The sequence below is a fragment of the Staurois parvus genome, unplaced genomic scaffold, assembly GCF_062004578.1.
Source record: "Staurois parvus isolate SC_StPar_1 unplaced genomic scaffold, SC_StPar_1.0 ptg000172l, whole genome shotgun sequence".
Lineage (NCBI taxonomy): Eukaryota > Metazoa > Chordata > Amphibia > Anura > Ranidae > Staurois > Staurois parvus.
The window spans coordinates 10138992-10154979 of NW_028317968.1; the positions used below are offsets into that span (position 1 = coordinate 10138992).

General features: G+C 40.6%; 1 protein-coding gene across 2 annotated transcripts in view; it reads left to right on the top strand.

The window, feature by feature from the left end:
* The window catches only part of RNFT1 (ring finger protein, transmembrane 1), a 57223-nt gene that overhangs the window by 8713 nt on the left and 32522 nt on the right, over positions 1 to 15988 (top strand). For both annotated transcript variants that reach the window (XM_089676648.1, XM_089676649.1), the window contains exons 3-4: positions 2371 to 2447; positions 15202 to 15302. In XM_089676648.1, the coding sequence (XP_089532774.1) occupies positions 2371 to 2447; positions 15202 to 15302 (178 nt within the window). The remainder of the gene's footprint in view (positions 1 to 2370; positions 2448 to 15201; positions 15303 to 15988) is intronic.

Here is a 15988-nt window from a genome sequence, read left to right on the forward strand (position 1 = left end):
GGTCGTCACGATTCCGGGTCACATGATCGCTGTGATAGCCTCTGATTGACTATCACAATGATCAGTCACTGTACAGCCCGGCCCCCTTATTTTTTTCTCTCTATGAATGGAGGAGAGAGATAAATTGTATCTCTCTAACTCCTGGCATAGAGAGGAAAAAAAATGTTTGTAAAAGAAAAAAGATAAATATTAATAAATAAAAGAAAAAATACCTAGAGCAAGGTTTGATCTAGTTCAGTGCCAGGGTTAGTGTTTAGGTCAAGGTCACGGTCAAAGGTCAGGATTTAAAAAAAAAAAATTGGTGTCAGTGGGTTTTAGGTAAAAAAGACAAAAACAAAATGAGCACTATTGTTTCTGGGCTGTACTACGGGTACAAACAACAAATAACATACACATGTATGGTATCACTGCAATCATCAAGAGCTGGAGAATTTATCTTGGGTTGTTCTTTGGTGGTAGGTTATGGTAGTAACAAGAAACACACAGCTAAATAAAAAAAAAATATTTTTTTTTTTACTATTTTGAGCCAGTTTTCCTTTGATAATAAAAAAACAGGAGATAACCATTACCATTTACAACCAAATGAAAGCCCTATTTGTCCTGAAAAAAAACGCGGTATAATTCACCTGGATGTACAAAGTAGTTGTGATATGTACGGTTTTACTAACACATGTCAACCTTGCAAAAGTGTGCTTAGGCATTTAGATTTGTTTCACCATTCGGCGTGAAGGGGTTAAAGGTGTGTGGATGCTTAGGCCCTGTTTACAGAAGTGCAATTTCTTCTGTGCCTTCTGACTGGCAGGACAATGGAAATCACATTATTCTCTATGGTGCCAGTTCTCACCAATGGAACTTGGTACAGTCTGATTTTTGAAAAGGTGCAGGTGATTCTTTTGGTGCAGCATAGTATAATTTTGGCCCCATAGATTTCAATAGGTCCTCAACTCAAAGTAACTAGCGACTTAGATATAAAAGCAGGCATCTTGTATTGTCAGAATGAGAAATCTTAGGTAAGGCTTCCTTTAATAGGTCTGATAACCTAGTTACAACCTGGGGTTGTGTGTTGGTTTAGGCCATAATGTGAATATTTCAGTGCATTGTAAAATTCTCAACACCCATGCTTTAGGGACTTTTTATTTTTACTTTTTTGTAATTAAATACAGCTTATCATGCCTGAAACTCCTATAATGGGCAAAATGCCTGTAATGTCGTCTGTGCAGATCAGGGGTGACCTGAATAATCCGGAGCCTAACCACCTCTGATTCCATGGGCTGATGTCACAGGCTGCCCAAATGAAGAGCAGCAAGTGCATTCCATTACCCAAAAGCTTTGTTTTGTTAACATCTGGCACCATTCAAAGTGTAAGAATTGTCTGTTAAAATATCTCTGAAGTGTCACAAACACTGTGCACATGGGTGGGTTAAGAAGCCACTGTGATAAATGCTATTCTGGTATTTCAGGTTTGAGTTTTCTTTCTCTTTAAATGGCCTGTCCTTTGATGTTACTTTATGCTTCATTTTATAAATTTGTCTTGCCCAATGGTGAATGCTAAATTATTTTCTTTTAATTTGAATTAATCTTTTAAGAACAACATTTTGCAAAGAAAAGTTACCTTCAGAAAATGTTAAAGTAGATCTAAATCTTAATTAACATTTTAAATTACAGACGTGCTGGTGCATTGTTTTTTGAGGGCCGGTTCACACCATGCCCATGCATGAATCGCAGAGAAATGCACTGTGTATTCCTGTGGGATTCAGAATGTGCGCAAAAAGCACTTCATGCAGCGGGTGTAATTACAAAGGTAACACCACACAGGAACTTGCATGATGTGAACTGGCCCTTAATCTTGTTTAGCACGTTTTTTGTTTTTTTTGTTTTGTTTTTGTTTTTTTTATCCCCTTCCTATTTTTGCATCTCAGTGCTTTTGATCTCCTGCCTCTTTCAGCCACATCCTGCTTACACACTGCTGATCCACTGCTGCACATACTTCCTCTGGATTAATTTATTTATAATGTCGAGAATGGACCATACATGTGCTTTATGTGTCTGCACAGCTGCTTGTAGTCTCCATTAGAGATGCTTGTGACAGAGTGACAATGCAGGATGTGCCTGAACAAGGATCGTCATGGTAGGTTTACCAGATATTTTAAAGAAAGTGGCAGGTTCAAAAAGATTGGAAGCAACTTTTTAAATTACATTAACATATTAAAGCTAATATGACAGTATTGGGCTTAGATCTAGTTTATAATTTTTTTGTTTTCTTTCAAACTGTAGTAAGGTATATATTTAATTTTCAGTTTTGTTATTTTTCTTATCAGTTTATGATATTTTTTTTTATGTGTTAACTGCTTTTATTTTATTTTTTAATAGGCATTTCTATTGGAATTGGTCTGCTAACAACTTTTCTCTATGCAAACAAATGCATTGTAAATCAGGTTTTTCTAAGAGTAAGTAAGCATACATTTGAGTAAAATTTCTACTGATAACAAACAAACAAGGGCCTATTTATAAGGAAGTTTCCAAGCCATTTCAGTTCACAATTTTTCTTTTGTTGTTTTACTGACAGACATCTTACTATTGTGATATACATACTGGTGTGGTAGAAAAATTATTACTTGTTTGAAACGTAAAATTTTGATTAATGTGAGCACAAGAACAATTTCCAAAATGTTAACAAAACTGAGTTTTATAGAACATTTGTTTAACTCATTTCATGAAAGTAAGGTTAATATAACTTTGATTACAAAATATTTAGTTGATGCAAAAATGAATACACCCCACAACAAAAACTACTCCATCTAGTATTTTGTATGACCTCCATAATTTGTAAGGACAGCACCGAGTCTTCAAGGCATGAAATGAACAAGTTGGCGACATATTGCAACTTCTATCTTTTTTCATTCTTCAAGAACGACCTCTTTTAAAGCCTGAATGCTGGATGGAGAGTGATGCTCAACTTGTCTGTTCAGAATTCCCTATAGGCGTTCGATTGGGTTCAGATCATACTTAGCCACTGAATCACTTTCATCCTGTTCTTGGGAAATGCAACAGTGGCCTTAGATGTGTGTTTTGGATCATTTTCATGTTGGAAACGTGCATGACAACCAAGGGCACAGAGTGATGGTAGCATCTTCTCTTTCAATATAGAACAGTACATCTGTGAATTCATGATACCATCAATGAAATGCAGCTTCCTGACACCAGCAGCACTCGTGCAGGCCCGCAGAATGATGTTGCCATTACCATGTTACACTGTAGGCACCATGCATTTTTCTTTGTACTCCTGACCTTTGCGACACCATACAGTTTAAGCCATCGATTCCAAAAACATTCATCTTGGTCTCATCACTACAGAGTCCCAGTAATCTTTTCAACATGGACACTGGCAAATTCTTTTGTGCATGAGCTTTAGGAGAGGCTTCCTTCGTGGGTTTGAAACCCATGAATACCTTTACTCTGCAGTGTACGCCGCACCCCATTTTGGCTTTCTACTTCTTTATCTAATTGCAGTGAACTTGCATGGTGATTTTCTTCAACCTTTCTCTTCAGAAGACTCTCTTGTTGCGTTGTTAACTTTCGTGGACAGCCTGCACGTCTCTGTGAGATGGTTGCAGTTCCATCTTTGTTAAAGTTTTGTATCACTTTTTCTACAGTATTCCGACTGGTAAGTAAAGGTTTGCTGATCTTTTTGTAGCCTTCACCTTTCTTGTGTAAAGAAATTTTCTTTCTCAGGACATTTCTCTTCCATGTGGTGCCATTGCTGACAAAGTGAAATGGATAGGGGTTTTCTGTACTAAGTAACATCCTGTTATAATCAACTGTCTAATTAGACTCACCTGTAGTTGAATTCTTCTTAATTAGGAAATGGAAAGGGGGTTTCTTTTTTTAGTAACGCCCTTTTATAATCAACTGTCTGCTGGACACCTGTTTAATGAATAATTAGACTCACCTGTAGTTGAATTCTTGTTAATTAGGATTTTGTTGTCTAAAATTTTACTTTGCTCCTAAGACTTTCATTGGGGTGTATTCATTTTTGGAACATGGTCTTGAATGAATGTGTTAGGAAAAATACTTTTTTGTGTGTGCAAATTAACAAATCTCGTTTGCAATCAATGGCCCTCATTTGTGGGAGTATTTTGTAGTATCGTGTCCCATAGAAAATATTGATTCCAAAAGGAAAGTAAAGGTTTTCTGACAAATCTGGTGTGTACTATTTATGCTGGGCAAAGCACCTGAATTACTAGCTAGGCCTTAAGAGTTACTCACCACCAGTTGCCCCACCCAAACCCTGCTCCGCCCCTAATTCCACCCTAAACATGCCCTAATAAACTAATGAAATTACACTGTTAAATGTTTTATGCAGAATAAAGTTACAAAAATAAATATTAACAACAACAATTTTCACAATATTAACATAAAGCAATGTAAACCTAAAAGGAAAATAAGTGCTTTACATCAATAGGGAAACAAAATATTATGTGTAACTGCTCAAACCTTTTATACACTTAGAGCATTTTTTGTTCATCTTTACAACCACACGTAAGAGACTTTCTGTAAGGCTAGGTTCACACCTATGCAGGTTGTGTTTGAGCTGTTTCTGCATTGCGTTTTGCGTTTTTGCACTTTTTTTACGTATTTATGTTGCGTTTTGCATTTTTTCTTTCTTTTTTTTTATTTTTCTTGTTGCTGGGCAGATTTAAAACGCAAGACACTGCAAAAACAAAATACATGCGTTTCTGCAGCTTTTCCATTGAAGTCTATAGAACTAGAAATGCAACTTTTTATGTTCACAAAAGTCCCTGTCCCTTTCCAAAAAACACACTAGGTGAAAATGCACAGGTGTGAACATGTCCCATAGGAAATAATGTTAAATGGACTGCACTGCGTTTTTGCAAAACGCTGCAGAAAACACTTAGGTGTGAACCTAGGGTAAGTGAAAGTGTGGCATTAAGAGAAAACTAAGCAGAGCTTCCTTTGATGTCTGTGACACATAGCGCAAAGGTCAGCGGTGTAACACAGAACATTGACTTACAGTGCACAGTTTTTCGGATTCAGGTGCCCTCTTCCTTTCCTGGTGGTGGTGGGGGTGCAACGATGTACCATGGAGGTGAAGACTCCAGGAGTCTTGTGCCTCCTTCAGGCCCTGCGCTTTAAAAATTGTAAATACAGCCAATATCAGCTCTGCAGCTTTCCTCCTATTGCCTATAGCAGCTGAGGGGGGCGGAGGAAACTGCTGGTGGCCAGGGAGAAGCCCGAATAGTAAGGTGGGCTGACAGATGATTATACTCCACCTCCACCACTGCAGTTACAGAAAGGGAAGAACTGGCAACAGGGGTTGCTGCTGTTTTAACCTCCTGTATTCTTTTTGGTGCTGCCAGTGGCCCGTACACCCCCTCCCCACTCTAATGCGGTGCCTAAGACACACTCACCCCCACATTATTTCCACTTGCCAAATGCGAGCAGGCAAATAAAAATTTTGAGGTGTATGTGTGTGTATATATATATATTTGATATTGCACCACAGAGAAGCCTCTTATCTCCTCCTCTGAGGTCCCCTGCTGGAGCTGCACTCCTCTTTGTCTGCATGTGTCCCCATAGCAAGCTGTGTGCAGCTCAGTCCTGCCCCCATTCCCTTCTCACAGGATTTGACTGACAGCAGCTGGAGTCAATGGCTCCCACTGGAGAAACAAGATTCAGCTGTGCACAGTGCTGGATCGACAGAGGGCTCAGGTAAGTGTTTGGGGGGGGAGAGGCATAGCAAGTAGTAAACTGTGTGTTACCTAAACGCAGGGAATGCATTAAGGTAGAGAAAAATGTTAGCTTTGGAACTCCTTTTTAGGGCAATAAGTACTGGTGAATTTTCATATATATATATATATATATATATATATATATATATATATATATATATATATATATATATATATATATAAAATGTTGAATAACACTTCATACATCTGATCCATAGGAGGACAGGGATATTTATTATGTAAATTAGACTGCTTCTTATTTAGCAAATTATATTCCTTTTTTCCTTTTTTTTTTTTTTTTTTTTTTTAAACAGACTATCCAATGTAGATGGATTTTTCACTGAACTCAAACGCACACTTATGAAATGGTCAGGTGCAGGTTTTATATTGTCACAACGAGAGCAGAAGAGGGAGGATTTTATTCGTTTTGTAGTAAATCTGTCTCATCTGACTCCCTGCTCCTGTTTAGCAATAACGTGTTGTGCAATATTGTTTGGTACATTTAAACTGTTGAGAATATTTCATACTTTTCTCAAGTAAATGGAGATGCAAAATTGTCCCATTTCCACTTTTCTGTAGTGTCACAGCAGATGCTGCTGCCGCAACATTTGTATAGTGCTTGTTTAAGAAATCTTTTGCCTTCCTTGGTTTGTAGAATACCTATACCTAACTATTTTAAAGGGAGGTTAAAGTAAAGTAGACATTACAGCGATAAAGTGGAACAAAAGGCAAAAATAAACGTATCTGCCTGTTCACAATCCTTTGCAGAATGTACACGGAGCTGCCCATACACAGCTTCGTTTACATTTTCAGCATCGTGCCAGTATGCTGGGATGAATGACTTTTGAGGGTGACATCATCCTGCGCTGGCCGATCAGGACAGCTGAAGGTCAGTATTTCTGCCATTTGGTTCTGCTTTAGGGACTCTTTAGTGATCTCTAATAACTTCTAAACTGCAAATGTAGATAAAGCAAGTTACAATAAATACATATGTAAGAGCAAACTTAGAAACTGTATCACTTATTGGTAGTTTACATATTTTGATCAAACATTGACTATGGTTATACAGTGGGTAAAATAGGTATTAAACACGTCACTATTTTTCTCGGTAAATATATTTCTAAAGGTGCTATCGACAATAAATTTTCACCGCATGTTAGTAACAACCCATGCAATCCATACATTACAAAGAAACCAATAAAAATAAGTTAAGAAATTTATGTGTAATAAAATGGAATGACACAGAGAAAAAGTATTGAACACGGTAACTGAAATTTATTTATTACTTTGTACAAAATCCTTTGTTTCAAGACACCTCCTGTATGGAGAGACTAATCGCATGCAATGCTCAGGTGTGATTTTGGTCCATTCATCCACACACAGTCTTCAAATCTTGAAGGTTCCGTGGACCTCTTCTATGAACTCTGATTTTTAGTTCTTTCCATAGATTTTCTATTGGATTCAAGTCAGCTGATTGGTTGGGCCATTCTAGCAGCTTTATTTTCTTTCTTTGAAACCAATTAACAGTTTCCTTGGTTTTGTGCTTGGGATCATTGTCTTGCTGAAATGTCCACCCTTGTTTCATCTTCATCATTCTGATAGCAGCAAATTTTTATCAAGAATGTCTTGGTACATTTTTCCATTCATCCTTCCTTCAATGATATGAAGTTTTCCAGTACTGTATGTTGCCCCACACCATGATGTTTCCACCTTCAAACTTCATTGTTGGTATGGTGTTTTTTGGGTGATGTGCAATGCCATTTGACCTCCAAACATGGTGTGTATTATGGCATCCAAAGAGTCCAATTTTGGTCTCATCTGAGCAGACTATATTATTTATTTCAAGTACTTATATGACGCCGTCAATTTACGCAGCGCTTTACATATATATTGTACATTCACATCAGTCCCTAACCCTCAAGGGGCATACAATCTAAGGTCCCTAACTCACATTCATATACAAGGGCCAATTCCGACAGGATCCAATTAACCTACCAGCATGTCTTTGGAGTGTGGGAGGAAACCGGAGTACCCGGAGGAAACCCACACAGGCACAGGGAGAACATGCAAACTCCAGGCAGGAGGTGCCGTGGCTGGGATTCAACCCAACGACCCTAGTACTGCCAGGCGGAAGTGCTAACCATTTCGCCACTGTGCTGCCCAAATGTTGTGCAGCAAACTTTTAACAAGCTTAAATATGCTTTTTCTTCAGCAGTGGAGTCTTGCGTGGTGAGAGTGCATACAAGCCATGGTGGTTGAGTGCATTAATTATTGTTTTCTTTGAAACAATTGTACCTGCTAATTCCAGGTCTTTTCTGAAGATTTCCACAAGTGGTCCTTTGGCTCTTGGACAACTCTTCTGATAATTCTTTTCACTCCTCTGGCGAGGAGCACTTGGTCATGGCTGGTTTATGGTGAAATGATGTTCTTTCCACTTTCAAATTATGGCCGCAACAGTGCTCACTGGAACATTCAGAAGTTTAGAAATCCTTCTGTAACCAATGTCATTAGTAAGTTTAGCAACAGTGAGGTTGCGGAGGTCTTGAGAGAGCTCTTTGCTTTTACCCATCGTGATATTTCTTGTGTGGCACCTTGGTAATGACACCTTTTTAAAGGCCATCAATTGAGACTGAATCAGCTGATATTAATTTGCACTGACAAGGAGCTGGATTGCTTTCTATTTACTGATAGATTTCAGCTGGTGTCTTGGCTTTCTGTGCCTTTTTGCACCTCCCTTTCTTCATGCGTTCAATACTTTTTCCCTGTGTCATTCCATTTTATGAGACATAACTTAATTTCTGAACTTCTTTGTTTTGGTTTCTTTGTATGTATGAATTGCATAGGTTGGTGAACATATGGTAAAAATTTCATGTCAATAGCACCTTTAGAAATATATGGTGAGAAAAATGGTGATGTATTCAATACTTATTTTACCCTCTGTATATATCGTATTTTTCGCTCCATAAGATGCACTTTTGTCCCCCCAAAAAAGGGGGAAAATTGTCAGTGCGTCTTATGGAGCGAATATAAAGTGGCCTGTCCGGTATTTTTGCTGCCACCATGTCGGAATACCGGGCCGGCCGCTCAGCTGTTCTCTGCGCCAGGAATTCACTTGTTCCTTGGTCCAGCGCTGTAGTCTTCCCGTGCCAGCTTCTTCCCGCCCCGGCATCTGTGACAGCCGGGTGCCCACTGCGCATGCGCGAGAAGCGCTGCGCTTTGTGAATGGTCCGGTGTCTTCTGGGACACATTACAGGTCCCAAAAGATGCCGGGCCATTCACAAAGCGCAGCGCTTCTCGTGCATGCGCAGTGGGCACCCGGCTGTCAAAGTCGGGTGCCCACAGTATAGGAAGGAGAACTCCGCAGAAGTGGAAGCGGGTACCTGTCAAATTCAGGTACCCGCTCCCCCTTCCTCCCTAAAGGTCCGCAGTGTCTGGTCATCCCCTGTACTGTCTGCAGTCTCTGGTCATCCCCTGTACTTTCTGCAGTCTCTGGTCATCCCCTGTACTGTCTGCAGTCTCTGGTCATCTGTATTGTCCGCAGTCTCTGGTCATCTGTACTGTCCGCAGTCACTGGTCATCTCCTGTACTATGTCTGCTGTCTCTGGTCATCTCCTATAGTATGACCTCAGTCTCTGGTCCATCTCCTGTACGGTGTCTGCAGTCTATAGTCATATCCTGTACTGTGTCCGCAGTCTCTGGTCGTCTCCTGTACTGTGTCCACAGTCTCTGGTCGTCTCCAGTACTGTGTCCGCAGTCTCTGGCCATCTCCCGTACTGTGTCCGCAGTCTCTGGCCATCTCCCGTACTGTGTCCGCAGTCTCTGGCCATCTCCCGTACTGTGTCCGCAGTCTCTGGCCATCTCCCGTACTGTGTCCGCAGTCTCTGGCCATCTCCCGTACTGTGTCCGCAGTCTCTGGCCATCTCCCGTACTGTGTCCGCAGTCTCTGGCCATCTCCCGTACTGTGTCCGCAGTCTCTGGCCATCTCCCGTACTGTGTCCGCAGTCTCTGGCCATCTCCCGTACTGTGTCCGCAGTCTCTGGCCATCTCCCGTACTGTGTCCGCAGTCTCTGGTCATCTCCCGTACTGTGTCCGCAGTCTCTGGTCATCTCCCGTACTGTGTCCGCAGTCTCTGGTCATCTCCCGTACTGTGTCCGCAGTCTCTGGTCATCTCCCGTACTGTGTCCGCAGTCCATTGGTTCAGAATATTTTTTTTCTTGTTTTTCTGCTATAAAACCTAGGCGTGTCTTATGGAGCGAAAAATACAGTAGTTCACAGAAATAAATTGAACAGTTGTATGAATCGTATTAATCGGTATAATATATGGCCCATATTCGCAGCAATGCAGTGATTTTTGTGTTTAGTATTTTGTTGAAAAAATATGTGATGGTTTACTAAAAAATGGAATTCCATACCTATTTCACTTGAACAGTTTGTTTCTGTATGCTTTGAGCCTAGTGTTAACTGGCTGAAACTGGTCTACTAACAATATCCAAAAATGTTCAGTTGCAGACATAAGAAGCAACATAGGAAACCAATCTCTTGTCTCCCTTTTTTATCCAGTGATTTTTATTTAATCCTTGTGGCTGCAAATGTACTTTGTCTTGTTTACAAATGGACTAACATTCTTCTTAACTATTTAGGTGATTTCAAGGTAAAACAGCCTCAGTCATGCCAATAGTTCAGCACCTCCTAACATCCGTTCTCTGTTGTGCTATTTAGCCTGTTGATATCTGCCCTTGGTACTTCATTTTTAAGCTGTGAACATTTTTCTGGATTTGTGACTGGGCATCAGATATTTCCCTTTTTTCCCATGTGTCTGTGCTGTTGTCTTGACTTAATTCTTGGTTTTGTCATTTTATTTTCCCACTTTAAGGCCTCATGCACACTGGGCTTAAAACATTTCTCTGTTAGCCTATATGTCCATACACACGTTTAAAAGTGCATTACAGGAGGAATTTTTACAAGCTTAAAAAAAAAACCCCACCTCTTTACAGGCTTAAAAACCTTATCAAAAATATGTTCAGGAGAAGTACTGACGAGCAGAAAAAACCCTGAATGTGCCAACACATTCATGAACTCTAGATTTGTTTTGGAACATTTGGGTGTCATGCATTTCAGTGGCCAGACTAGATTAATATTCTGGCCAAAGGAATCCATTAATGTTTGATGCGCCTAAATGCGTATGCAATATGCAGCTTTAGGCATGTTTTTTTAAGCAGCTTTTCCTGCCAGAACTTCTGATGTTCAGAGGAGAAAAGCATATGCCCTGTGTGCATGAGGCCTAATTCTTAGCTTTTGGCTTATAATTTTGACATTGCTGTTAGGAATTCTTCATGTTCCTGACTGTGGTTCCCTATTTTCTACCTCCTAAGAATCTCCCAACTAATCCATCCACGACCAAGAGCCAGTATTTGGTAATGTTAATCATGACTTTGTTTTTTGTGTTCTAGGATTTCAGTTCAACTTAAAGTTTAGTAGATTAAATAAGTTAAAGTTTAGTTGTTTTATTTATTTATTTCCCCCGTCTTCCAGGACAGGCCATGAGATGTAGAGCTCCTCCAACCAGGACATGACACACGTTACCAACAAGAGTTACAAGGTCATTCTACAGGTCCTTACCTCACCAGTGGTGGAAACCCTGGTCTCTGTGCTGTCAATGTCTGTACCTCTTTTCCTGTGTTCATCCACTAAACCTCCTCTATACGGGTAGGTGGTGGCAGTGGATCCTGTGCTTTTAGTGTCTGGGGAAGGCCAGTACCTGCGGGCTGGGTGATGTCTTTGCAGGGTGCCGGAGGCGGCAGTTCCATGCTTCAAGAGTGGCGCAGGCAGGTGGATATTAGAGCAGCAGGTGGTCTGTGACAATAGATTTCCAGCAGAGACTGGGATGTGTTGTGCATAGGATATTTTGGATCCCTCTGCACTTCCCTCTCTGCTTTCTGCAGACATGGGCTTCTCTGACTCCAGCTCCTCACAGGAATGCTTGGGGTTTCTACCTGCTAGGAAATTCTGTGTTTTACTATCACTTAGCTTTCGGTCACCTGGTGCTCATTGGTGTTGGGCTCAGGTTGATGGTCTACCTTTTTATTTTTGGCATTTAGCACTTGGTGGCCAGGGAGCTCCTGGGCTAAGTTGCTAGTGTTTACTTTTATGTGTTTCAGGCTAATGCCCAAAATAAAGATCCAGTTCTTGCTCCCAAGAAGAAATGTGCAATCTGTGCAGCCTAGGAATTTGTTAGGAGCTTCTTGGAGTAAGCCGTTATGCTGGTCTTGTATTTACAGCCTAGTTAAGGATATGTCAGCTGTTGCCTGTAATTAGATACTATCATCAGTCAAGGAAGAGTTGGTTTCTACTTTTCACACCTTTAGAACCCTTCTGACAGACTTGAAGACCCAGTCAGTTTCTCCTTGTCAGCCTCCAGAAGTTCCTAGGTCCTCTTCAGATGTAATTTCAAAAGCATTTGGGGATGTTTTGCATGGTGAGGTGGCTGAAGATGCATCCAGGGCCTTATCATCCTCTCTGGCAGAATCAGGCACTGATGCTGTTTTCAGGGATGAAGATGAGCCTTCTGATCTAGATACAAGTTGTCCCTTGAGGATGTTGATGAGCTCCTCAAAACTATTTATGGAACTTTGGACATCAAAGAACAAATAGTACAACTTTCTAGGTATGTACTAATGTATCGGGGCCTGCACAAAAAGAGGTGCAAAGTTTTTCCTGGGCATAAAACATATTTGGACACTGTCCAGCTGGGGTGGTCAGAACCAGAGAAGAAACCCTATTTCTCTATTAGTTTAAAATGAAGGTTTCCATTTGGGATTTTGCACGTCCTAAAAACAAATGTCCTAACTTGGATGCACCCCTTTCCAAGGTTTTTCAGAAAGCATATTTAGCTTTTGAGGATATGGGGGGTCATTAAAGATCCAATGGATAAGAGAGGTGATGTGTAGAGCCTTGAATTCCCCTATCTCTAATCTCAAGCCTGCCGTAGCAGGCTTACTTAGCCTTTACTTGTGTGGCAAGGAACCTAGAATTCTGGCTTACACACTTGTAATTGCTTAGTAGCTGGTACTCCTAGAGAGCAGCTAATGGACTTCTTTCCTACGCTATCTTAAGCTGTAGGCTTTTTCTCAGACGCTTTGGTGGAATCCGTCAAAATGGTAGCCAGATCTTCCACCTTAATCAGTTCAGTCAGGCGGCCCTCTGGCTGAAGACTTCATCTGGGGATTTGGCTTCCAAATTATGCTTGTGTGACTTTCCATTCTTGGAAAATCAGTTTTATGGTCCTGAGCTTCAGGTGGTGCTTGAACGTACCCGCTGATAGAAATCCTTTCCTGAGAAAAAGAAAAAGCCAGCTAATATGTGACTAGAAGTTTCAAAGCCAGGAAGAAAAATAATCCAGCCCTAAGAAAACTTGGACAAGCCGTAAAGGCTTGTTTAACCCACCAAGCCTCAATGACTCTCTTTACCCAGTGGGGAGAAGAGAGTCACTCCGAGGCAATTAGTTCCCACAATGGAAACGAATTGCCTCGAATGGATTTATTCCCTACCTGATCAAAACGGGATAGTTGTACTCTAACCACCCTCAAGTTTTATTGGTGACCAAGTTTCCCAAGGATCCTAATAAGGCCGGGGCCTTATGTCTTAATGTATCAAATTAATCAGTTAAATTAATCAGAGGGTGTGCATTGATGACGGATATGAGCTCCTGGGGCTGGTGGGGTCATTTGAAAAACAAATCAATCAAGGTCAGTGGTCCAAAAGCAAGGCCAGTGGCTCTTAGAATTGGAGAGAACCGATAGAGGTACATTGAGCTCTGAAAGTTTTTCAAGAGGATGAGAAGTAATCCTCTCCATATTTTTCCAGACAGCATTGTCATGCTTGCTTATATCAACAAGCAAGGGGGTACTTGTCCGACTCTACAGGGGGTAACACAAGACATTCTATTTAAGTAAAACACCTAAAAGGAACGCAGAACACGCTAGCGGATTTCTTCTGTCTTCATCATCAGATGTTCCAAGACAAATGGTCCCTCAGTCTGTAAGTTTTCTCCTTTTTGGTAAATGTTCGGGGCCAAACAGGAAAAAGGTGTTTTGTTTGTTTTTTTTTTTTGTTTGTTTTTTTTTTTGTCCCCTCCAAATCCAATGGATGCGGGTCTAGCGATAGATGCTGTACCCAGTCCCTGGACTTTCAGTCTTTGCTGTGCCTTTCCCTTGTTCAGGCTTATTCTGTCATTACTTGAGATGTTTCTCAAGGAGCACACGTATCTTATCCTTTTGACCCAAAAAGGACACTGTTTTCTCTTCTTCATTCCCTAACCAATGCTCCACCAGTGTTCCTTCTACTGAGGGATGACCTGGTATCTCAGAGTCCAATTCAGCATCCACAAGTAGATACTTTTTGAGCCTTTGAACAGATTTGTAGAGTCGCAGGTTGGTCCAGATTGTCCACCTTCGTGAAGCCTTACTGTTTGGACCCCCCCAGGCTTGGAAGTTCCTTCTTATAGTATCATGAACTGTCCTCGAAGACAACTGGAAAAAACTAAATTAGACTTGCCAGTAACTCTTTCCGGGACAGCTGGATTATCTTCCTATTGTATTATGTATTTTGTCCTGTGTTCTTTTCCTGTGTATTCTGAGGTGAGGACTTGGATGACCACCTTTTTAACTTTTGTGGTCAACATGTTTCCTGTCCCCTGGGAGGAACTCTGTCTCATGGGCTGTCCTGCAAGATGACTAGAAATAGTCTAATTCTAGTTTTGTTTTGTTTTTTTACCATACAGAACCAGGGCCATTACTTAACTGTAATGAAATCTGTCCCATGTCTGACATGCTGCATAATGTAGAAATCTTCCCACAGTGCTGATCCTCAGTGCTGCGGAGATTGACATCAGTCGCTGCAAATGTGAAAGAGTTGAGTGCTCGACTGCCTCTTCTGCCCACCTCCTCTGTTCATTGGGCTCCCGCTATTTTTTTCCAGAATGCAAACTGTTTTCTCAATAGAGGATAGACAGATGAATGATGGGACTGAGTTCTATGAATGGAGGATGTGGGTGAGGGGAGCAACTCTTTCACACTCACAGCGACTGATGTTAACCCTAGCAACACTGGAGGATTAACGCAGTGGGGAGAAGATTTCTATACTATGCAGCAGCCAGCCAGACATGGAACAAATTTCATTACTACGCAAACTGTTGCCGCTATACAAATTTTGTAGAATAATAATTACAGGTAAGTTAGGTCTCTGGTGCTGCATAGCCAAAAAATCAAAAAACAAAAAAAGAACTAAACTTCAGCTTTAAATTATTACATAAGCCATTGGGCATTACTGTTCAAATAAAGATCCTAAACTGAGTTTGTAAACTAACACAGGATTTTCTGATGATTGCCTTTATCAGTTTATTTTAACTCTGCCTCTACAATTTTAATTTTTTTTTCTCTGTTTAATTTTCCAGGATAAGTGTTCCAAAATTCAGTGCATTTGGCTGTTGTTTTTCTTATCTGGCTCATCATTCCTTTTATATTACACATTTTATTCTCAGGCACTTTATTACAGGTATGTCAGCACAGGATGTTCCTGGTTTATTATTTTATATTTGATCTTATAAATACCACTTGTATTTGATAATTGAAAGGGAGAATGCATAAGATTACAGCAGAGGATGCCTTTTTATTTTTGCATTCTATATAGAAAATAGCATGATTTAAAGTGGTTGTACACCTCAGACATGGAAAATGAACAAAGTACACCCCATATAGTGTGTACTAGTCTGAATTAAAAGCACCAAGTCTAGTTCTTCTCCTGTCGCTCCTCTCTCTGCTATTTGCTTAAGTCACTCCTAGTAGATGAAGCTGACACTTCAGTCTCCTGGGAGATGGAACTGTAGTAAGCAATTATAGAGATCTGAAAAAAAACAAAACAACCCCCACCCTTAGCAGTATAGTGTCATTATGGTGAGATTGTACTGTTCTGTCTGGTAATCAGACACTTACTGTTGCAATAATAACACTGTATGCCATTGTAGCAGTCAGTGTCTCATCAGCTGATCAATAGCCACAACAGTACAGTGTCACCAATATGACACTGCACCATCCTGGTTAAAGGATGTAAACAAACTTGGACTGTCATCTGAGCAAATGCAGTATCACTATGGTGATATTGTACTGCTGTGACGGTGATCATGTACAGTGGCTGGCTGCTGTGATATAATTGTATGTCAGTGCCACCAGCCATTGTCTCTG